This window comes from Balaenoptera borealis, assembly GCF_965194805.1.
Source record: "Balaenoptera borealis genome assembly, chromosome: 13".
Taxonomy (NCBI): Eukaryota; Metazoa; Chordata; class Mammalia; order Artiodactyla; family Balaenopteridae; genus Balaenoptera; species Balaenoptera borealis.
The window spans coordinates 86,672,591-86,697,797 of NC_138870.1; the positions used below are offsets into that span (position 1 = coordinate 86,672,591).

Genomic DNA, 25,207 nt, shown 5'->3' on the forward strand with positions numbered 1-25,207 from the left:
CCTTATTTTTTTAATGTTGTTAACTGTGCCCTGGTTTGTTTCCCAGGGTATGAACCTGCTTTGGAGGTGGCTGTTGAATCTACAAAAGTCCTCATTAATGGTAACCTTTTTTCTTAGCTGTTGTTCTGGAAGTGTAATAAATATTAACAATTATGTATTTTGTTTTAAATTTCCACCAGATGAATTGGTTTGGCTGATCTTCACCCAAAATTGGGACCAAATCCAAACCATTTTGACAGTTTAGAAAAGTTAATGTTTTCCTTTATTTTGCTTAAATTGTCATAGTCTCTGAACATTATGAGGTTTTCCCATAACCATTTAATTACGGAGATAGTTTCCAATTTTTTTAAATGATAATTTTTTTTTAAACATTGGTTACTCTGATGTGCAATGGAGCATAGTAGATTTCTTTTCCATCGATGCTGAAAATTAAGTGTCCCCAAGTGGTAGAAAGGAACTTTGAAGAAGAAAAACTATTGCCAGATGGGCTTGGGTGGTTCAGAAAACCTTGGAAAGGCAAAAAGTTTATATCAAATGCCATCTTCATTTTCTAAAGAACTACTACTAACACCATATATGTGTAAATCACTTTTTCGAATTTCTCTTTCCTTTAATTAACTTATCTTTGCCATGTGATGCCAATAAATTCAATGCAACCCAAATTAGAGATTGGTCATTATTTTACTTAGAACCCTGACTTTCTTAATGGCTAATTTTATGAGTCTTAAAACCAAGATTGCTCATTTATATTATCAAAAGATATAAATAAACTTAGAATTCCTTCTCAAATTTATACAGTGAAAAACCCATATACCTCCACCTAGATTCTACCATTAATTTATTAGTGTACTTGTTTTATTATCTGTCCATCTTTCTATCCCTCTAGTAATCATCTTGTTCTTTTAATGCACTTCAAAATATATTACATACATTAGTACACTTTCCACGAATTACTTCAACATGCATGTCATTAACTAGCTTTTAATATTTGTTTACAGTTTTTTTCTTTCAAGGTAAAATTTACAAAAAATAAAATGTACAAATCACAAGTGTATGTTTCCTGAGTTTTGATAAATGCATATACCTATGTAACCTACACTCAAGATAAGACATTGTCATCACCCCAGAAAGTTATCTCTTCCCTCTTCATAGTTAATTGCCACTACTCACCCACCTCCACTCCTCACCCCAACCTTCAGCTCTGAGGAAATCACTGTTCTGATTTTTCCCACTGTGAATTAGTTTTGCCTGTTTTGGAATTATGCAGTATGTAATCTTTTGTGTAAGGCTTCTTCCACTCAACATGTTTGAGACATGAAGATATCCCCCTATACCTCGTCTAAAAGCTTTATGGTTTTAACTTTTACATTTAGGTCCTTGATCCACTTCAAATTAATTTTTGTGTATGGTGTGAGTGTGAGGTAGGGATTAAGTTCCTTTTCTCATATGGATATCAAGCTGTTTAGGCACCATTTGTTGAAAAGATTCTCCTTCCCCTATTTTGTTGCTTTGGTGCCTTTGTCAAAAATTAAGTGACCAAAAGTACAGACCTATTTTTGGGCCCTCTAATTTGTTTATTGATCTAACTGGTGCTTATCTCCGTACCATATTATCTTGATTACTGTAGTTTTAGAGTAATATTGAAGTCAAGAGTGTAAATGACTCAACTCGGTTCATTTTCAAGACTGATTTGGATATTCTATGTCTCAACAAATTTCATGTTTGAAATCGTAGAGTATATTCTCTTATCACACTGGAATTATTAAACTAGAAATGAATAACAGAAAAATATCTAAGACTATCTACAAATGTTTAAATATTAACCAACATACTTTTGAATAATGTGTGGTTCAAGAAAACAATCACAATATAAATTAGAAGATATTTTGAACTGGTGATAATGAAAACACAGCATAACTTGTGGGATTCAATTAATACGTGCTTATAAGGAAATACATAGCTCTAAAATGCATATTTTGGAAAATAAAAAAGATTGGAAACATCAATGATTTAAGCTTACATCTGAAGGAATTAGTGAAAGAATAGCAAAGTAAACCCAAAGAAAATATAAGGAATTATTAAATATAAGAGCAGGAATCAATAAAATAGAATGCAATCATACAATAGAAAAATTTAACAAAGCTAAAAGATTAGTAAATTGATGACTTGTAGCAAGACTGATCAAGAAAGAAGGACACACACAACTAATATCAGGTATGTAAAATGGGAACATTGCTACAGATCTTATAGACATTAGATAGTATTATGAACAACTTTTTGCAAAGAAATTGTCAAATTTAGATGAGATGGATCAGGGATTGGCAAAACTTTTTTCTATAAAGGGCCAGATGGTAAATATTTCAGGCTTTGTAGATTATACAGTTGCATCTGCTCAACTCTTCCACTGCAGCACAAAATCAGCCATGCACAATATGTGATGATTGGGTATGGCTGTGTCCCAGTAAAACTTTATTTACGAATACAGACAGCCTGAGGGCCATAGTTTGCTGACCCCTGAACTAGACAAATGCTGTAGACAAAGAGACATAAGACTGGCACAAGAAGAAATAGAAAATCTAAATATTTCTATATCTATTAAGGAAATTGAATCTATAAACTAAAACGCTTTGTCACAAAGAAAACTCTAGGCCCAAATGACTTCGCTGATAAATTCTTCCAAACAATAATAACAATCTTACAAAAAGTGTCAGAAAATAAGAAAAGAGGAACAGTTTCTGTGTAACTCTGTAATGTATCAACTTGCCTAGCCTCAGTTACACTTTCCAAAATTTCTGTCCTTCTAGTTGGAGTGGGCCACAAGAGACATTCTTGTGTGAGATTTGGAGGATAGAAATGAAACAGTGACCATTTTGTAACTCATACATGGTATTGCTTACCTGTCGGCTCACCTGTTTGGCTTGGGGCAGCAGTCAGGCCTGCAATTCCCCTGAATCCACTTTCCATTTCTCTGACTCCTGGGATATGTGCATGTGTGTAGTTCTGTGATAAAGGGCACTAACTTTCCTGCAGGACATCCGAATCATCAATGTCAGATGCAGCAAGATCTGATAAGAGTTTCAGTCTGTCCTTATTGGTTTCAACTTGCTTGTGGATTCCAGCTTGTCCTTGCTCTTCCCTACTTTACATCCATCTTTCCTTTTCAACTGTTTGAGGCCCTGTGGACTCCAGCATCAGATGAAAGAATCTTATGAAGACTGCTTAATTCGCTTCCACAGTTGCACAATATCAAATCCCTGTAACAAATCGTGTATGTTTATATATAAGTATACATGCATATATGTGTGTGTGGTTCTGTTTCTCTGATTGAATCCTGATACATTTACTTACTCTCTTTATGAGTCTAGCATAAACTTGGTACCAAAACCTGACCAGGATGTTATAAGAAGGGAAAATTATAGGCCAATCTTTCTCATGAACATAGATGTAAAAATTCTAAGCAAAATATTATCAAACACAATCCAGTTATATGAAAAAGGTCACATTTCACGACGAGATGAAGTTTATTTCAGCAATGTAAAGTGGTTTAACTTTTGAAAACATCAATTAAATTCAGCACATTAAATGAATAAAGGAGAAAAGACATGATCGTCTCAATAAATGAAGAAAAGCACAGTGATCAGCTGTGTCCAGTGCTGCTGGGTGAGTAAGATGAGAACTGAGAATTTATCTTTGATTTGGACACGTGCTAGCCACTGGTGACCTTAATGAAGTTTCTCAGTGACTCTGGTAGAGACCAAATCCCAGTAGGAGAGGATTTAAGAAAGAATGGGAAGAGAATAAGTGGCAATGGTGAATATAAGCAATATGCCAACAGTTTACACTGAGGAATGCAGAAAAATTGGGCTGCGGGCAGAAAAGGTTGTGGTGCCAAGGGAAGATTTCTTTTTAAAATGGAAGACATTATAGCATGGTGATAAGAGAAAGAAGTGGCATACTGAATTTGTGGGATTGAACTAACAGGAGGTTTTACAAGCTATTGACTGGAGTAAAAATGAGATTCATTCCCATTCCCAACACTTAAATATGTGTGGTGGTAAAAAGATCACTGAAATGGAGAAAGCCAGAAGGGTGTTGATTACGCAGAAGAGTGGAAAGGGAGGAGAGGGGAAGCACAGAGCCATTTGGAGATGAGAGTGTGGGGGAGATAGATGACTAGAGTGGCTCATATTTGGATGGAGAGCAAGGATAATGGTATATGGAGTGGTAGATTTGTCTGGCAAGAGAATTAGTCTAGGTGTTTCCTTAGAAGGGGATTTCTCTCTCTTTCTCTCTCTCGCTCATGTTTATGTAGTTGGCAGGGAAGGATATCTCCTGGTGGGCATTTCTGCCACTCAAAATTCAGCAGTTGGAATTAGGAGGTTACACTTCTGAAAGTTTGAATCTGTATGCTGAGTTGTCTCCATTCTTTCCAGGAAGAATCAGTTTTAGTCTGTCTTTAATTTGAGGGTTCAGAGGAGAGATTCAAGGCTGGATTCAGAACCCAGCCTTGCAGGGAGTGCTTAGAGATTCTTCATGTATATGGGGCTCAGCTGAGAGTTGTGGAGACCATAAAGCTCTTCAGTTTTGCTCTAACAGTGGGGTTGGGTAGGGGTTCTTCCCACCATGCTTAGTGCAGTGGATTTGTGGGATGGTAGGTGGGAGATGTGGGGAGTTGATGATGCTCTACAGGAATTAGTCCAGTGAATATGAGACCAGGTGAGTGGGAACATTGGTATCCTCAAGCTTTGTTCCACTGTTGCAGCTGCTAAATGTGGGTTAATTGATTTAAATATTATTGCTATAGTATGTATTTGAGTTACGGGCCTGCCTTGCATACACTTTCCTCCTTTTAGTTAACTGTGTAAACATTTGAATTCATCTCTGTCTACAAAGGCTAGTGGACTGACTTTTCCCTGAGTCTCATAACTAGATGATATGTTGCTATTAGTGTCATATAAGCACAATTAATAACATTTTTTAAAGAGCCAAATGAAGAGCCAGTTCTAGTGAATTATGCATTACCAGTTTTTAGAGCTTAGACTAATATCTTGATAATTGCCTTAAAACTTTAATGCAACAAATCAAGATATAAGTAACATCAAGAGTTATATGAACATGCTTGAGATTATGTTTCTGGCCAAATTTTTCAATTTCTTGCCAAGATGATTCTTGGATATTGTTTTGATTCTTGGCAATTTTGGAGTCATATGATAGCATCCTTCCAAAATAACAATCTGATGATAGCTCTTAATATTGGGTTACCAAAAAGGATTATTACATTGTATACACTGATTCATAATTTCAGGCTTCCTCACCATTTTGGTAAATACTGCATTGAATCTTCATTGTCGCACATGTTAGGAATCCTAGTGTTTGTACTCTCATGACTGTCTCAAGCCCTTAGACATTCCTGATTATCGTGTTGAGAACTCTAGACTCTCACAACATTTTGAAATGCAGTGGTTTCTCCTATGTAGGATGAATATGAGATTCAGTTTTTCTACTTCATTTTCTTCTGTTTGTGGTAGAGATTAGATAAGATAGAAGCATCTAGATATTGATTTACATGCCATTCTTTTCTTTCTATTTAGGTACAGTGCTCTTTTGTGCCATCACAAATTTGTTCATGTTTTTCTCCACTCTTAGAACTCCCTCATCTTGTCTCTCCACCCATCTAAATCTCAAATATTCTTCAAGACCTTTCTCTTTTTCTTAACTCCTACTTTTGTAATGCATAATCATCCCATTTAGAAAATAATTGTTAGTTAATATTTATTAGTTTATCAAGGCCCTACATATCTGCAGAAGCTTGCATCGATAGCTTCAATCATTCATTGTTTCCTATATCTGTACCATGTAATTTTGCTTTCCCATCTTGGGCAGGGAGACCTGCCCACTCCTTGACTTTGGCCTCAGGTAGGTGACTTGCTTTAACTAATGAAGCAGTCTTGCGCGTTGGGGGATTCCCTCTTGAACCTCTGCCATCACCATGAGAACATTCCCCTGCTAGCCTGCTGCAGAGAGGACCACACGGAGCAGAGCCCCAGTTGTCACAGCTGAGGCCATCCCCAGCAGACATCCATTCAAATAACAGACTTTAGAGCAAGTCCAGTTGAGGTCAGCAGTGCTTCCTGGCAGACTCCCAGCAGACTCCAGAAGCACAAGCTATAGGATGAAGTTTTGTGTGTGACATAGCATTACTGTAGCAGTAGATAATTGATGCAAATGTCCTACATGGCCTGGCCCATGCCTTCCTTACTAAGTTTATTTCTTATTCTTCCCTACTTCTTTCATCACTCTCCAGCCATATTGGCCTTCTTTTTGTTCCTCTTAAATGCCAAGATAACTTTTGGCTTAAGATCTTTGCCCTGCTGTCCCCTCTGTCAGGAGCATCTTCCTCCTGTTATTTGTATGGACATCGTCAGGAGGTTCTTAATGTCCTACTTTCTGAGATTGCTTCCTTGTCTCCACTGCCTAGGGGAAACTTCTTCCCAGTTATTCCCTATTCCATTTCACTCTTTATTTTCTTCACTGTGCTTATTATTTTCTAAACTTACTTGTTTACATGTTTATTGTCCATCTCCCCCAATATCCCTGAGGTAGGGACCTTGTTTTTTTATCCCCAATATCAAGAATAGAGTCTGGCATATAATAGACTTTCAATAAGTAAAAGATAAATGTATGAATAAATTTTTATTAAGAGGACAGATGGGACAAGGTATGATAGGTTCTAGAATATGATAGAGTATTGTATTGACTTCCTAGGGCTGCTGTAACAGATTTCCATAGACTTGATGGCTTGAAACAACAGAAATGTGCTTTTCATAGTTCTGGAGGCCAGAAGTCTGAAGTCAAGCTGTAGGCAGGGCCACACTCCCTCCACAGGCTCTGACATGGTCTTCTCTGTGTCTGTCCTCTGTGTGTCTGTCCCTAATATCCCTCTGCCCCTCTTTTATTCATGTGATGGCATTTAGAGCCCACCAGGATAATCTAGGATTACAATCTCAAGATCCTTAACTTTAGTCACATCTACAAAGATGGTTTTTCCCCTAATAAGGTTTCATTCAGAGATTTGACATGAATACATTTGGGGGGGTGGCAGTAGTTTTTGGCCTACCACAAGTATAGATATGATAAACTCTAGCATGTGGGAGGCAGAATAGCATCGTTTAAGATCCTGTGCTGTGGAGCCAGAGTGTCTGGGTTTGCATCTCAGTTTTGCCACTTATTGTATGCATGTGACCATGTTACTTAACCTCTCTGCTTAGTTCCTCTCCTGCAAAATGCAGGTAATGTTGGTACCTACTGCAGAAGATTGTTGTGAGAATTGATATGTAAGCACTTAGTTGTTCCTGGGACATAGTAAGTGTTCAGTAAATATCATTACACTTGTAAAGCAATACCTACTGAGCATTTCCAATGTGCCAAGCTTTGTGCTAAGCACAATTTGTATCTTAGCTAATTTAATCCTCACAACAACCCTATGAGGTAGAGACTAAGCCACTTGCTCAGGATCGTACATCTAGAAAGTGGTTAGGGTAAGAGTCAACTCAGACAGTGTCTCATGAGTCTGTCCTCTTAACCACTTCATATATAGTTTCTCTGCTGCTGCTGTTATTTTAAAATAATTGCTGTGAGATTTCTTTTGGCTATTAACATTTCCAGGAAAACCAGAGATTTCTGGATGATGTGAATCAGAGTAGAAATCATGAATCTTTACAGCCTTTTTTTTTAAACCATTTTTTAAATTGAAGTAAGTTAATTTACAATGTTGTGTTAGTTTCAAGTGTACAGCAGAATGATTCAGTTACACACACACACACACACACACACACACATATATTCTTTTTAAGATTCTTTTCCATTATAGGTTATTACAAGATGTTGAATATAGTTCCCTGTGCTATACAGTATGTCCTCGTTGTTTATCTATTTTATATATAGTAGTATGTATATGTTAATCCCCAGCTCCTAATATATCTCTCCCCCCGCCTCCCCGCTATCCCTTTGGTAACCATAAGTTTGTTTTCTCTGTCTGTGAGTCTATTTCTGTTTTGTAAGTAAGTTCATTTGTATAATTTTTTTAGATTCCACATACAAGTGATATGATATTTGTCCGACTTACTTCACTTAATATGAGAATCTCTAGGTCCATCCATGTTGCTGCAAATGTATCATCTTATTTTAAGGAGACCTTCTTTTGGTAATATAATAGTTTGGTAGCCAAGACCTTTTTATGAAACATGAATTGGCTGGGAAAGATTATGGAGACACCCACCCCCTCTTTAGATATCTATGTATGTCGAACCAGCTAGCTAGCCTCTTCCTGTTATCTTGCTCAGTGCAGAATATACTTGACAAATCTCCTTTAGAAGCTTTTAGTAGAAGCAACTGCTTATCTACCATTTGTTGTTGTTGCAAGTATCCATGAGATCAGCTTTTAACCAGTTTATATATTGCATAATTAAAACACTGAATTAAGAAAAGTCCTTTGTAAGATTGAGAAGTATCTGCTTCTGGTCTGTTAGAATGTAAGGGAACTGAGTGCCCGGAATTTTGTCAGTTTTGTTCCATTCTGTACCCCACCTTGGCCCCCAACAGTCTCTTCAATACTGCACACAGAGTACACCTTTAAAAATGCAAGTCAGATCACTTCACTTGCCTCTTCAAAATCCTCTGAAGGTTTCCCATCATTCTTAGAATTATATTCAAGGTCCTTATATTGCTTTCCAAGCGCTTCTTGATCTGGTGCCCTCTCTGACTTTCTGATCTCTTCTTCTACATTCCTAAATTTGCTCACTCATCTTCAGGCACATTAGCCTATTATTTGCTGTTCTGGGAACATGCAAGTTCCTTGAACTTGCTCTTTCCTTGCCTGAACTCTCTTTCCTCAGGTATCTGCTGGCTTGCCCCTTTATCTCCAAATTTTGTCTCAAATGTCATCTTTTCAGTAAGGTTTTCCCTAGCCAGCCATTTCCCTCTACACCCTGCCCCTCTTACCTGCTTTTTCTCCATAGAACTTAGTAACACGTGACATGCTATATATTTTACTTATTTCTTTGTTGATTGGGTGTCTCTATCCACCAAAATGTAAATTCCATGAGGATGGGGCTTATATCAGTTTGTTCCTTGCTGTATCCCTAGTGCTTTAAATAGGTTTGGTACATAGTTAGCGCTCAGTAAACATATATTGAATAATTGAATAAATGTGCTGCAATGTGACAGTCCCATTAACCATCCAGCACAGACTGAGCTGGGATACGGCCTGCCTACCTAACACTATTATGGAGATATTATTTCCATGGATTTATTTGTATTCTAAATGTTTGATTTTATAACTTTAATATTGTGTACTTGAAATGTTGTTAGTTCTCTGTATAGTTAAAGATGGCTAAACTCTCTTCTACCCTTTCTTTAACCACAACTTGGTGGAGTGGAATTCCCAGGCAAACAACCTGTTAACCATCTTTCTTGGATTTCATTTAGTTGTGTATATTTTGGGGGGCAGTACTACCAGGGGAAAAGGGACATTGTTTATTGGAAGGGCATAAGTTAGAATTCCCCATTTGCTATTTCAAACTCCCACAAATTCTTAATTGAAATTTTAATAAAAACCAAATGAGGCTATATAGCATAAGATGAGGACAGGGTAATGTAGTGTAGTTGCACTAACCACGTTTCAAGTGCTCAGTTGCCACATATGGCTTGTGGCTATCATATTGGATGGACAATGTAGTCATAGAACATTTTCATCATTGTAAAAAAGTTCTGTTGGATGCACTGCCCTAGACAGCGGGAACTGTGAAGATTAATCTAGATAATAAGATGTTATTTTATGTTTTGTCTCTCTAGTGGGGAAATGAAAGTATTGTGTCTTGTAATTCCCTTGTACATTTATTCATTCAACAAGTGGTTATTGTGTATCTAATAATATATGCCAGGCACTGTGCTAGGCACTGAGAATTCAGTAGTGGACAAGATAGCCTCAGGCTCTTCTATATGAAGTTTGTATTCTAGTGGGAGAGATATTCATTAAATAGGCAATCATAAAAATAACTGTAATCTGCATAGTGCTGGGTGTATAGTAGCTGTTTAAATGACTGTTGATTAATTAAGGTGCACAGTACCACCAGCTTCTTAGATCCTGACAAATTGCAGTCCCAAAAAGCTACATAGTAATTCATAGTTGAGGTCTACAGACAACATCAAAATTTTCAGTGCAGTCAATAAATTTAGTAATATTCAGGCTGTTTTCTGTATTTTTCTTATTTCTGACATAGAGCAAAGATCATGTCAGTTGCCCTGTGGTTTAAAGCCACAGTAATTCTGGTAGTACACAGTTGCCATCATTGAGCAGTAGCTGATCCAAAAGAATTCCAGCCAAGGTCTTGCCAATGATGGAAAGAAATGATGTGTCCTGGAAGTTGCCAAAAAGTATGTTTTTCTTGTTAATGGCAATCATTGTGTCTTTGAAGCTCTTCAGATGTTGTGACATGTGCACACATGAACGTTCCCTAGGAGGCAGAGATCGTGCTGTCAGATTCATTGAAACAGTACTTAACTCTGTATAATTTGCAGTTAATCAGATACCTAATAAATATTTTTGATGCCACTGCTGATGTTCCCAGTGACATTCAATAGAAAGTTCTAGAAGATAAACCATGAAGATTGGTACTTTATCATTGTTGATTATTTAAATTCCATTTTCCCCTTCAAATTATCACATCTTGCTTATGCTGTTCAGTCCTAGTACCCCTTCTTTAATATAGAAGGAGAGATGAAGTGTAATTTCCACCTCTTGAGGATTATTATTATTATTATTATTTTTTGCAACTTCATTTGGACTTCTCTAAAGTGGTGGATCTGTATGTACTTTTTATTGTTGGACACTGACACTGCTGATACTCATAATAATCAGGGATTATTGCTTTGGTTAATAATTAGCTGAGTAACAGAGATTCACAATAGAGGCATTTAAGTAAATTGGGGGATTTATTTTCCTATGCAAAGGGGAGTCTGGGGATAATCAGAACAGGGCCCCTGTGGTGGCTCCACGACGTCACCAGAAACTAGGTTCTCTCATCTTGGCTATGGTTAGTACTGGATTCCTTCCCCAAGGCTGCCATGGTAGTTGTTGCAACTCCAGTCATCACATATGTATTCCTGACTGGAAGGAGGTGGAAGTGGGGAGAGGCAAAAGGGCACGTGTCAGTTGAAAGCCCCACAAGGTGGTCTGGCTACCTCTCACACAATCACTCCTTATTGTAAGGGAAGCCAGGAAATAATTTTTAGCTAGATCCAATTGGCACCCCAAATAGTATTGAAATTCTGTTAGTAGGGAAAGTTAAGAGTGTGGGTATTGTACTGGCGGCTTACAGTCTTGCCCACTGCCTAGCAACTATTACTGTTGGTGAAAGGTAGGCAGGTGGAAAAGCCCTGCTGTTTTAAGAGTGAAATTGCTGATGAGTCAGCTTTCATGAATGTGACTTAAATGTAGCTATATGGGAAGCTAGAAAATATACTTTCTACTTTTATGAAGAGAAAACTGGTTAAGGTAATGAAGTATTTTTGGTCAGTTTTGTTTGACCATAGCTAGTCAAGTATTTCCTGTGACCTGAAGTATCATTCATTCAGGAAAGAAAAATCAAGCACATAGTAAGTATCCAGTAAGTCTTAATGAAATGAATCGTATTGACTTATCTTTCTTGAGTAGAAGTCTATCATGTCCTTATTAATCCAGGATAACATTATAGTAGCATGAATGATTAATGCCATTCGATGAAGGAAATCATCATGCAAACTGGAATTATTTCTTTATAGAGTTCAGTTCCTCATTTTAAAATACAACAGTAACATTTGCTAAGTACCTGTTTTAAAAAGGCAATTCATATTTGACCAGTAAAATATATGCAAGTAACACATTTAGTGAATTTTTTTGCTATTTTATTGTAAAATAATACACAAATATAGAAAAGAGAACCCATACAAATTATACATTTATAATGAACTATAAGATAAAATAACTACCACTCAGGCAAAGCAATAGAACTTTTTCATACATCTCACAAACCCCTGTGTGCCCAGTTTCAATCTCAACCCCCAGTGACTTGCTAGAAGTAATCGCTATTACTATTTTTACAGTAACTAGTTTTTTGAATTTCTGTGTACTTTGAATATTCAGGTGTGCATGACTATACATCATAATTTAGTCTTTCTTATTGAAGAAAATGGTGTCTTTTAAGTCTTTTTTAGTATATAGGTTTCCTCCACATCTTTTTCTTTTTCTTACAGTTATCTGTTGATAAACCCAAAATATTTGATCTGTAGAATTTCCCACAGACAGCATTTTGGTGATTATGTACTCATGGTGAAGTTCAACATATTTATTTGACCTCCTTATTCATGCAAATTGGTTGTTGGATCCAGAGACTTAATAAGACTCACGTTTGATCCCTTTGGCAAGAGTGTAAGGTTTTTTTTTTGTTTTTTCTAATCAAGAGTTGCATAATTATTTGTGTTATTGTTGGGTATTGATGTTCAATTAATTGGGGGCTGAAAATGGTGATATTCTAATTCTAATTTTAAAGTATTTATTTATTTATTTATAGCTGTGTTGGGTCTTCTTTTCTGTGCGAGGGCTTTCTCTAGTTGTGGCAAGCGGGGGCCACTCTTCATTGCGGTGCGCGGGCCTCTCACTATCGCGGCCTCTCTTGTTGCGGAGCACAGGCTCCAGACGCGCAGGCTCAGTAATTGTGGCTCACGGGCCCAGCTGCTCCGCGGCACGTGGGATCTTCCCAGACCAGGGCTCGAACCCGTGTCCCCTGCATTGGCAGGCAGATTCTCAACCACTGCGCCACCAGGGAAGCCCACTAATTCTAATTTTATTATTTCATTTATTATTTGGAATAATTTTATTAGAGATGATTCCTCTTGTCTAATATTTTGTTACATAGTGGTACAGTGTATATAAGAAATATAGGATAAATGCTTGATTATTTTCCTTTATTTACAATGTTGAAAATAATGAGTTGTTTCCCTTTCATCCTCCAAAAGATGGTCATTTACTTTTTTTTCTCTAAGTATCAATATGAATTCATGGATTTAAGCGTATTTGCTGTGTTTCAATCCATTGAGATTATTATCCAACTTGGAGCTCAAATTGTCCCATTTTTTGGCCAATGGGAGCTTTTTTACATGGACTCCTGAGTCTTTGATAGCTTTCTTGCTATCTGGTATGACACGAAGTTCCAGGTTCATCTTGTATAGTTCTTTCCCAGACCTGGAATTTGTCATTTCTTCAAGAAGTCTTGAAGTGAGAATTGAAATTTCAGTGCCACAATCTGAGCAGCAGAGATGCTCATTGCTAATGGGTTGATCGTTTTTTCTAAGACTCTTCAGTGGACAGAGGAAATAAAAACAGCATGTTAAATAAAATATGTGATGAAGTCATATTGATGCTTCCAGTTCAAATTCAGCTATACCTCTTCTGTATTTATCTGTATCGCCTTTTTTCTACCTGCTAAAAATCCTAGTTCTTAAGGACACAGAGGATATTAGAATATCTCATAGTTACTTATTTATTTTAAATTATATATATAACAGTCTCAAAATATTAATCTATTACTAATATTTCCACTACCAATATAATTACTGAGAAGAGTTTTTAAAGATGTGTGATTTTTTGCATATGCTCCCTCCATTTTTTGGAGTTGTACAAAAGTTGACCGTTACCTGAACATACAACCATTACATACTGTCTCTGTTCTTCTAACACTCATTTAGTAATAGTTTTACAAATAACTATATATTTAATGCTCATTACTAGACTTATGTTGGTGGGTCTCTATTCATTTTGGTTGTAGGATGTTAATTTTCTGGTAGATTCCTCAATAAGGACTTGTGGGAATAATGTTCCCTGAGTTTTTGCATCTTATTAATCATTTGTACCCCTTATCATTGAAGATCGGTTTTACTGGATATAAAATTCTCAGCTCACATTTTATTTCCTTGAGTATCTTAGGTGTGATTGACTTTAGGGGTATCTTGACAGATACCCCTAAAGCATTTGATTAAATTTCTCAGCTGTTCATGAAATTTTTTTTTTTTTTTTGGCCGCGCTGTGTGGCTTGTGGGATCTTAGTTCCCCAACCAGGGATTGAACCCAGGCCCCCGCAGTGAAGGTGCCAAATCCTAACCACTGGACCACCAGGGAATTCCAGGGAAAAAATTTTTAAAAATAAATTAGAAACAACATGAAAGAGAACATATGTCAGAAACCAACACCAATATGAGTAACTTTGAAACATTTCCAAAACAGACAGGAACAAGACTTGATGCCCATCGTTATCACTATTATTCACCATTGTTCCCGAAATGCCAGTAAATGCCTTAATAACAAGAAACAAAATATATTTTGGTATTTACCAGAATGCAGGAGACAAAATTGCTATGGTTCACAGATGATATGAATGTCTAGCTAGAAAGACTACAAAAACCAACAAAAAAGAAATGGAAACAAATATTTTCAGCATGAAAGCTGGCCAATGTCAATATACAAAGTCATTAGCTTTCCTATTATGTAGGAAAGGGTTAACTCAGCAGGCCTGAGTTGCTTAAACCCTACACTTTCCTATGAAAGGCCCATTTTCAAGATTGGCCTTTGGCTGGCTCCTAGGATCTGAGATCTTGGAATGTTCTGTCTAATAATGTTTTTCCATACCTGAGGCCTTGAGCCATGCTGTACCAGTTTGTCCAGATAGTTTATGCTAACAGTGTGATTTAGGGTGAACACCTGCTTTCTTTCTGGGATCTGGAGCTTGGGTAACTGAAGTCTGTGATGCAAGTGCTGTATGCTTACATGAATGACCCCAGTAAAAAACCCAAGCACTCAAGCCTGCTTGGGAGAGCTTCCCTGGTTGGCAACACTTTGCATTGTCACACATTGTCACTGGAGGAATTAAGTGTGTCCCATGTGGCTCCACTGGGAGGGGATATCTGAAAGTTTGAGTCTGGTTTCCTCTGGAAATGCCCCGTATGCTTTCCTTTTGCTACTTTTACTCTCTATTCTTTCACTGTAATAAACCAGAATTATGGATATAACAACTTCTGAGTCCTATATAGGAGTCCTAGTGAACCATTGAGCTTGATGGTGATCTTGGGGACTCCTGACATCGCTATATACTGGGAATATCTCAATAGAAAATAAGATCCCATTTATCAGAGTGATAAAACAGTATGCTTAGAATGTATATTCTACTTATGAAATACCTAAAAAAAAACTTTAAGTAAGCTTAAAACAAAAGACAAATTTTTACTGAGAAATTTAAGAGAAGACTTGAATAAATGGAGAGGGTTTATGAAAATATCAATTCTCCCCAGATTATTAAAAATCTTAACATAGTCCTAATTAAAACCATAATTTTTAAAAAGCTTGATCACTGGAGAAAATAGCCTATACATTTCGAAGAAAAGAGTTATGAGTAAGGCCTTACCTCCAGATAATAAAACTTATTTTTTTTTAAAAGCTATAATAATTAAAATAGTAGGGTACCTACAGAGCCAGGAATAGATAGTTAAATGAATTTAATGGAAAGCTCAGAAATGTACCCAAATATTTATTAGAATTTAGTATAAGCTAAAGACTGCATTCAAATCAATGAGGAAATTTGTTTTATTCAATGACTGGTGTTAAGAAAATGGGCTGACCATTTGGGGAAAAGTGAAGTTAGAACTCTATTAGTCCATTTGGGAAAATCCAGTCCATGTATAAGTATTTAAATTAGGAAAAACCAAACTATAAAAGGACTTGAAGGAAACATAAAAATGGTTAGATGATCTTATGATAGGAAAAGACCTATATATAATCCCAAATGTATACTATTAGAGAATATATTTATACCTTGTAAATATTCAAATCTGGTTCCTATATGGCAGAACAACAACAAAACTCAAAATAAGCCATCCTACCAATAAAGAAATGCAAGTTAAACCCCAGTAAGTTCCTATAGTTTTCCTATTAGATTGGCAATGGTTTAGAATAATGATAAAAGCCAAGATTGGTGAAAATGTGGGTAAATAAGAATTCTCATATGCTGCCAGTGAAAATATATATTGATCTAACATTTCTGGGGGGGTAATTTGAAAATCTGTACCAAATACCAATATGTATTTTTTTACTATTCCACATCTAGAAATCCTTTCTAAGGGAATTACCAGAAAATATGCCAAGAGGTATATACAAAATGTGTTTTGACAACCTAAATGTCCATTGAGAGATGAATGGATAAAGAAGATGTGGAATATATATAATGGAATATTATTCAGCCATAAAAAAGAATGAAACAATGCCATTTGCAGCTACATGGATGGACCTAGAGATTATCATATGGAGCAAAGTAAGTCAGAAAGAAAAAGACAAATCTCATATGATATCACTTATATGTGGAATCTAAAATATGACAGAATGAACTTGTCTATGAAACAGAAACAGACTCACAGACATAGGGAACAGACTTGTGGTTGCCAAGGGGGAGGGGGGAGCCAGGGAGGGTTGGATTGGAAGTTCAAGGCTAGCAGATGCAAACTATTATATCAATACATAGAATGGAAAAACAACAGAGTCCGATTGTACAGCACAGGGAACTGTGTTCAATATCCTGTAATAAACCATAATGGAAAAGAATATGAAAAAAAATTGTGGTACAATACACATATAACATGAAATTTACCTCAAGAATACACTTTTGTTTTTCATCTCTGAAAAAATGTGTTTTGAAAAATTAGAAACTATTTAAATGACCATAAATAGGAAATTGGCTGAACAAATGATGGAACAGCCATACTATGTTGTCACTAAAGATGATGTTGTAGGTATGCATTTGTGTACATGGAAAGATGTTTTTAGTATGTTATTTAATGAAAAAATTATAAAACCATTTTAGGATACTTTTAAAAACATCATGCATATATTCGTTTATTTGTGTGTGTGTCTCAAAGATTATACACTAAAATAAACTATTAAGTGTTATTTCTGGGTAGTAGGATTATAGTATTTATATGTATTTACTTTTCTTTGTGCTTATCTGTATTCTAAATTTTCTATATTAAACCTTGTTATATAAAAATAATGAACTGTAAACAAAACAACTCACCCCTATTGGCTTTAATCATATCACGATTCATATAAGGGATATGCTTTAATGGAGAGATTGGTAGCTCACATAGTTTATTTTTATTCCTGGCCGTCTGTTACTGATTCTTGATGATTCCATAGCTCCAGATAGAGACTTCCCTCCTCTTGTACTGATGCATAATTTAATCTATTTCCTAGATTGTCAATATTCCTGTTTTGTCTGTGACTAGCATTTTCCCTTTCCTCATGATGCTAGAACTCCCCACACCTGATGATTGCCCTATGGTCAGTTTTGTTTGGACATGCTCTCCTTCAGAGAGCAGTTACAGATGGTTACGACTGTTCAAGATAATACAAAGATTTGAATGAAAGAATTTTTTATCTCCTTAATATTGGTGGTGGGAGGGAGATTAAGAATCTGAATCTAATGCACCAGCCGTGCCCTAGTTAAGCTCTTTGGAGAAATATCTAGTTTATATTTGGTTATGGGGATTCTATCAGGAAATGTGAGGAGACCTGTGTCCCAGTACTTCCAAGATAAGGATGTTCAGCAGGGCTTGTGGAGCATCTCATTCTGAATTTGGCTTGCTTGCAAATGACTCCCTTTACAATTCCTAAGGGAGAGGCTCTGGCTGGGTCAGTATGATGTTTGTTTATTAAGCAAAAGTTCATGGCAACTTCAGATGCATTTGACTTTGTATTTAGCCACAGTGTGGATTTCTGTATGAGCAACTTATCATCATAGTGATGAAAAATGAGACAGTACTAGGGATGTTGTGGTTACAGTTGCCCTTTTCATCCTTGATTTTGGAGGGGGTCAATCTTCCTTGAAACTCTCTCTTGACCATCATTATGGAACTCTGGAGCTCTCATTGATGGGGTTGATCCCTGAGTTGGCGTTCACCCAAGCCAGGAATAGACTACAGTACACTTACTGAGAATGACACAGTTCTTGATTGCATGTCTGATCCATGGCTTACATTGTCTTCACCACAGCAAATAATTCTGCCATGAAGTCTTATTTCTCCTACTTCCTTTACTCTTTGCACTTCTTTTCCTCATACAATTCTACTCTGTTTCCAGGGGTCTGTAGATTTCCATGAGTCTTCCAAGTCCAAAGGCTTAAATCCGGGCACCCCTCTCCTTTCTATTCAGTTCTTTTTCCAAGGTGACATTGAGGATGTTGCCATGTTTGTTTAATTCTTACTTATGATTGTTATGATAAGTAATAGCTATTTTATTTCAGGTCTGAACTAAAATTGCTGGCTTGCTTTTTTCATTATGCTATGGTTTTTAGAAACTTTGCACTTCAGTTTTGCCACTGAATGTTTTAATCAAGTGGTAGGTATTAGGAGAACAGAATATAAGAGAAGCCTTCAGAGAAAGTTTTTAAAAGATTAGTTCCAGAGTTGACCATCTTACTATATTCCTATCTAGGCCTGTCTTCTCTCCCTGCAGCTTGTTACAACGCTTGGAGGGCCGCTTCTCACACTGGCACCAAAGAGGTCAGTTTTTCCACTCTCTCTCCCAGAAAAGATCAGGAAGTGCAATAAGGTTCATGAAAATTTAAGCTTGAAGTTTAGAAAACTCAAAACAACCCAAACCCTCAAACATTCAGTTTGGTTTGAATCTTGGACAAAGGTTTGCTATGCAGCTAGTGGAGCCATTCCAGTTTAAGGGCTGTAGTAACTTCATTTCAGGGCTAGTGACGGGGAAATTATGAAACCATAACTTGGATCTTATTTTAACAAAACCAAGAAACAAAAACACTTACTGGGGAATCTGCCTGGGAAAGGGGGCCTACCTAACCCCAAGCACTGCTATTTTACTGTGGCAGCTCCTCTTACTATAGGAATTACGAAACCATTCTTTCCAATTTCTTGAGAGAGAGCTCACTTTTGAAAGCAATTGAGTTGCCTGCATCCAATTTATAAGCCTCCTGATGTGCACAACAGGGAAAGATCTTTCATAGGTGATTAAATCCAACAGGGTTAAGCCCTGTCATAGTGATCTCCCTCGTGGTCAGCTTTCATTTCAAAAGTCATCCCAGGAGAACAACTGTAGTTCTTTACCTAGTTGACTTCTGAAACAAATTTTCCACTTCAAAGAGAGCCCAATAATTTAGACCCTATCCTCCTTGGATACCATTTATTTATTCCAGGGATAAGAATTCAATTTAATGACTGTTTCTTGAGTGCCTTCATTATATTTGGCACAGGAGAATATATTTCAGGCAGGGGTATACAACATAGAAAAAAAAAATTGTCCTCAAATATCTTATGGACCAGTCTATAATCAACAATGAAAACATCTTAGAACAAAAATACAAAAAAGGAATTATTGGAAAGGATTTATTCTGAAATAATTTAGAAAAAAAAGGATTTATTCTGAAATAATTTAGAAATCAAAAAAGGATTTATTCTGAAATAATTTAGAAATCAGTTGATTTCTAAACATACCCAATAGAGTATCTCACCTTGTTTATAGATGTTCACTTAACAAATACTGCAGAGCAAAATGAGGTCAAGCCTCAAGCTCTGCAAATGTGGAAGACAGCCTGGAGGGGTAAAGAATCACAGGGACCTGCTGAAGTTCTGAAGCACACAATCTCAAAGGATTTTAGAAAGATTTGGGGCCTCAGAGTACTCAGAGATACTGAGAATTTAATAAAGTATGCATTTTCTTATTTAGGTAGAGACTTTGATTTGGCCCATTAAGTGACTAAGCTGACAACGTTCCAGTTGGCAAATAGCATAAATATTCCTGAAAGTAACCATATTCTTACCAAACTGGCTGGTTCTCTTAATTGGGAATACATTTAGTTAATGATTTTAGTTGGATTATATTGAGCATTCACCATCCTTTTAAGTGATTGTTTCTGCTATTACATGGAATCATGTTACTATGAAATTTGAACTAATTCACATGAAATCAGATATGAGTCACAAGCCGATGAACTGTGGTTAATGATATCTGTTATAACTTGAAATTTTTCTTTTTTGTGTTTCTGTTAAAATATTATTAAAATATTATGCTTTAATGACATCAACAATTAACTCCTTTTCTTCTTTATGTTTGAACTTTAGAACTACAGGAAGCGGGTGTGTTTCTTAGAATGTAAATATATCTAGTTAACTTTTCAAAATTTGGAGATTCCCTAGAACTATTTTCCAAACAAATAGTGATGCCATAATGATTACAGTTAACAGTGGAACTATAGGAGCATAACATTCTTTAATAACTTAGCATTTAAAAATTTGGTTCTGAATATTTATCAAAGCTATTAATGGGGCAATCAATAAATACTCTGTGTAGAGTCCTGTGCTTAAGGAACGAACCAATGGTTGAAGAAATGAAATAAATCTGAGTGTTAAATGCCTACTAAGTGTCAGGGACAGTCAGTCCCAAACAAGGAAATAATCATTTCTAGATGGAGATGGTCAGAGGAGTCACGGAGGATATGAGATTTGTCTTGGCTTTTGAAGGGTATACAAATTTGGGGTAAAGTAAGCAGGTTGTTTCAGATGTGAGGAATCGAGGCATCAGAGACTTGAAAATACACAGTTTATACACGGAGAATTAATATAGAAGAATTAGAGCTTGAAAGGTAGGATGAAACCAGAGTTTGGAAGTCTAGCCAAGGACTCTGGGTTTTATCTGATAGTTATAAGGAGTGATTCTAAATTTTTGAAATGGGGAATGAAATCGTGAAGTAATGTTTTAGGAAGATAATGCTGGTAGTAATAGGTAGAATAGATGGAAAAGGGAGTGGCTGAAGGTAGGACAATTGATTAGAAAAGTTTTTCACTTGCCTAAAAAAAGTATGATAATGTCTAGTGTACAGTAGCGGAAAGGAAAATGTAAAAGAAAAACATCATTAGGAAGAGAAAGAGGAATCAATGTAACTGTGAGATTATTCGATGTGGGAAGAAAGGGACAACATAAGATGTCATCTTTTGGTTTAGTGTGTGATTTGAGACCTGGGTATCAGGGAGAATGGTTGCAAAACATTACCATAAATGAGAAATGTGGAAAATCGCTTAGGTTGGGGTTGGGGGAGAAAAATAGGTTTTGTTTTAGGTTAATTGCTCTTGAGGTGATGGCATGTTCTTTAGTAAGCAGTTGAAAATGCAGGGCTCAGTTTTGTGAGAGATAGACAGACAAAGTTCAGGACTAGTAATAAAGATTTTGATATCATCTGTATGTAAGTAATAGTTGAAGTTGGGGAGATATACTTTAGAGTAGGATCAGCACAAGTAGTGCAAGAGTTGAGGAATTATCTCCTGGAGCCCTGTTATTGTGAGTAGGTTTATGTGCAGAGCCTATTATTTGACATTGGATTGATATATTATTCTGTGACATCAAACTCAGCAGAGTGTATTATTTTTGACATATATAACATGTTCGGGAGATAACTTTATCAATTTGTGTCCTGGTCAAATAGGGTTAAAAATTCACCCCAATAAAAATATTTTTATAAATTCAGCCTCCTGGGTTCTCCATGTTTCTGCCTCTGATAAGTTTGCTGAACTTGGTCAGGTCATATAGCTAGTTTGGGGCTTAAATGACTCATTTGTAAAATGAGGGTGTTGGCTAGAATCATTAGATGATCTGTAAGGTCCTTCCAGTTCCTTGATCCCAGTGTCAATTTCTAGGGTATTTCTCTAATTTAGCTGATTGACTTGAGTCTTACCAGCAGGGAGCCGACTGCTCTATAGTTTCTTGAGGGCACAGCTATCTCTTTGGAGGACTGATGGTCTAGGGGGAGTTCTGAGTAGCGTTCCTAAACCCACATTATCTTGGAAAGTGCTTTATATTTACAATCCTTTTAGAGGACTTTTTCAGTCTACAATAGCTGGGTATCAAGAAAAAAATCTTTGAGTTAATGAAAGCTGTTTGTGACGAATTAGTTATAGTTCTACATGGCATGTTCTCTTCTCTCAAGGCTTCTCTACCAGAAGCTTGAAAGTAGATTCATTGTTGAGTCCTTCTAGACCTTTAATTTCAAGAACTTGGTGTAGACTAATGAGTATTTTTTTTTTTTGACGTACAGTTGACCCTTGAACAACACAAGTTTGTACTGCATGGGTCCACTTACACACAGATTTTTTTCAATAAATATATTGAAAAATTTTTGGAAATTTGCAAGAATTTGAAAAACTCTCAGATAAACCACATAGACTAGAAATATTTTAAAAAATAAGAAAAAAGTTATGTCATGAAAGCATAAAATATATATAGATACTAGTCTATCATTACATAGGCATAAGGTGAGTGATATTTAATATAAAATTAATAAAGTGTTAGTTTCATTACTGTTTTATAACTTTGCTTTCAAAGAATTATATTACCGTACAGTATGCCTCTCTCATAACTGGAGAAACTACATATCAGCCTATTATAACAGGTAAGTGCTTTTAAAAACATATAACAATGTTTCCAAAACTGTATTATGAATATAACTGTAATACTGTATGCCATAAAAATTTTATAATGATTCATTCATTAGCATAGAGGCTAGGCTACTGTGAAGCAATCTTATCGATTATACTAGGCTAACATAAAGCAATCATATTGCTGCTTCATTATCAATTCATGAATTCAGTTATACCTGTAAGTAAATATGAATTTATTTTTCATATTATATTTTTATTTTTGATATCTAGCGTTAGTAATACGTATAATATCTACAATGTTTTGTATTATATAAGACAATATTGATGTACGTACTGACATATGATTTCATCTTGTACACAGATGAAGTAAACTTATAGTATCAATAAATACAATATAGTACTGTAAATGTATTTTCTCTTCCTTATGATTTTCTTAATAACATTTTCTTTTCCCTAGCTTATTTTATTGTAAGAATACAGTATATAATACATATAACATACAAAATATATGTTAATCAACTATTTATGTCATTGATAAGGTTTCTGGTGAACAGTAGGCTATTAGTAGTTTAGTTTTGGGGGAATCAAAAGTTATACATGAATTTTCAACTGCATGGGGGGGGTCAGCATCCTTAACCCCTGCATTGTTCAAGGGTCCGCTGTACAATCAATTTGTAGAAGGTTTGAGATGTACAATTTAACAAATTTTAAGTTTCCACCAGGTATGAAGCATTGTGGAAAGGAAGAAGAAAGGGTAAATAAATGTACCAAGATGAATAAGGTACAATTTCCATCTTCAAGGAAGTATATTGTTTAATAGGAGAGCCTAGAATATAAAGAAATACTCCACGTGAGTAGTACAGCAGAAGGAAGTGCTGAGTGTAGGATGACTAAGATTCCAGACTTGTGTTGCAAATTGGAATAACTGTTTTTTGGTATGTGCTATTCCTAAATTCTGCCTGAGCAGGTGGATGTTAGTCAGTATCACTCAGGTCTTGGGTCTTAAGCAATTGATCGACTTATTTTGAGCAAAGGTCTATGAAGGGTTTTAGTCTATCTCATTAACCAACTTAGATCATAGCATATTGTTCATGTAAGACATGCAAAAGGACTAACTCACTGAAAATGGTTGACTAGTTATAAATAGACACTAAATTTTTGGCAAGATGGAGATGAAAGCTTTTGTGAAGTTATACAGTTGTGGCAAGATATTGTCAACTGTTGCACTAGAATGCAGATCATTGGAAAAATCACATCAACATTGTCAGTATGCTACTTAGTAGACAGGCATGTTGGCATAAACAAGTTATCAAGCTGCAGACTAAACTGAAGACCTATAAAGGAACGATGCTTTATAGAACGTTCTATGGGTACTACATTTGTTATGTACATCATATCCAACTTCTGGATGAGTGTCATCTTTAGATTTTCTGTGTTGAATTTAACATAAAGGTGACAAAGTTAGATTTATAAATCAACGTATGGCATTTATGTCATTCAGAGTGCTTGCTAAAATATTCTTGTTCTATAATGTTACTCATCTGAAAGATAACTGTTTTCTGGTGGTAAAAAGATGTTCTTTCCTGTTTTGTACTTGTACATTTTTTTTTCAATTTAACACATCAAATGACAGAAATTAGAATATTGAGGATAAATAGTCATAGGTGCTTTGACTAAACTTCCAGACTTAAAGAGTATCAGAAAGCTAGTAAGCCTGGAAAGTGATTTGTTGGGGGGCAGCTATAAACTTCAGCTCATTAGGAAAGGCTTTGAAAAGTTTGACTGTTTAATGGAGGGATAAATCTGTCTAAACTGTGATAAAAGTTCTGATCCCAGATTTGTGTCACTAGGTTTTGAGTAGGAACAATCCTACAAATAACTTTCAAGACGCGTGACCTGAATGAGGGCCTCGAAAAGTCTAAGCCACCCCAAAGGTATGTTTCCATTGGCTCTAAGCCCCCAGACCCTGCCCTGAGTGACTCTTTGTATATTTTGTTTAAAGAACCCTTGTTAAAATGAACTTTATTATCTGGCAGGAATAACACCTTAATAATATTAGCTAATATTCAAGTGCTTAAATCTTAGTTAATACTTAGCATACCTTTATGAGGTTGATACTATTGTATTTAATCATTTTTAAGATGTACATTTTTTTTCACATTTTGACATTGGAATTAGGATGTATCTTAGAATCAGTGGTGTCTTACAAGCATAATTTAGAACATTCTTTTCTTTCCTCGTGGCTTGTAAAATCATGGTGAGACTGACAATAGAAGGCATCATAGATTAGATGAAATGTGATATTAGCCACCATCCCTCTTTACCCAATCTTACCTAAAAGAAAACTGGGGGACTTCCCTCGTGGTCCAGTGGGGAAGACTCTGTGCTCCCAATGCAGGGGACCCAGGTTCGATCCCTGGTCGGGGAACTAGATTCCGCATGCAGGCCGCAACTAAGAAGACTGCATGCCACAACTAAGAAGTCCTCATGCTGCAACGAAGATCCCGCGTGCTGCAACTAAGACCTGGCACAGCCTAAATAAATAAATATTTAAGAAAAAAAAGAAAACTGGGACACGAAGTTAAGTAAGCTGTTTAAGATCACAGAACTGATAAGTATTTGAGCCAGGATTCCACAGAGTTGTCTTAGCTCAATCCAGGATCAATGCTTATAACCACAC

General features: G+C 36.1%; 1 protein-coding gene and 1 long non-coding RNA gene across 2 annotated transcripts in view; both read left to right on the plus strand.

The window, feature by feature from the left end:
- PARPBP (PARP1 binding protein) overlaps positions 1-25,073 on the plus strand; it is a gene marked incomplete at its 3' end in the record, with an annotated part of 112,005 nt that extends 86,932 nt beyond the window's left edge. The window contains exon 12 of the mRNA XM_082349639.1: positions 47-25,073. Coding sequence (XP_082205765.1) covers positions 47-244 — 198 coding nt within the window. The remainder of the gene's footprint in view (positions 1-46) is intronic.
- The window catches only part of LOC309608954, a 1,139,914-nt gene that overhangs the window by 141,956 nt on the left and 972,751 nt on the right, over positions 1-25,207 (plus strand). The window lies entirely within an intron of this gene.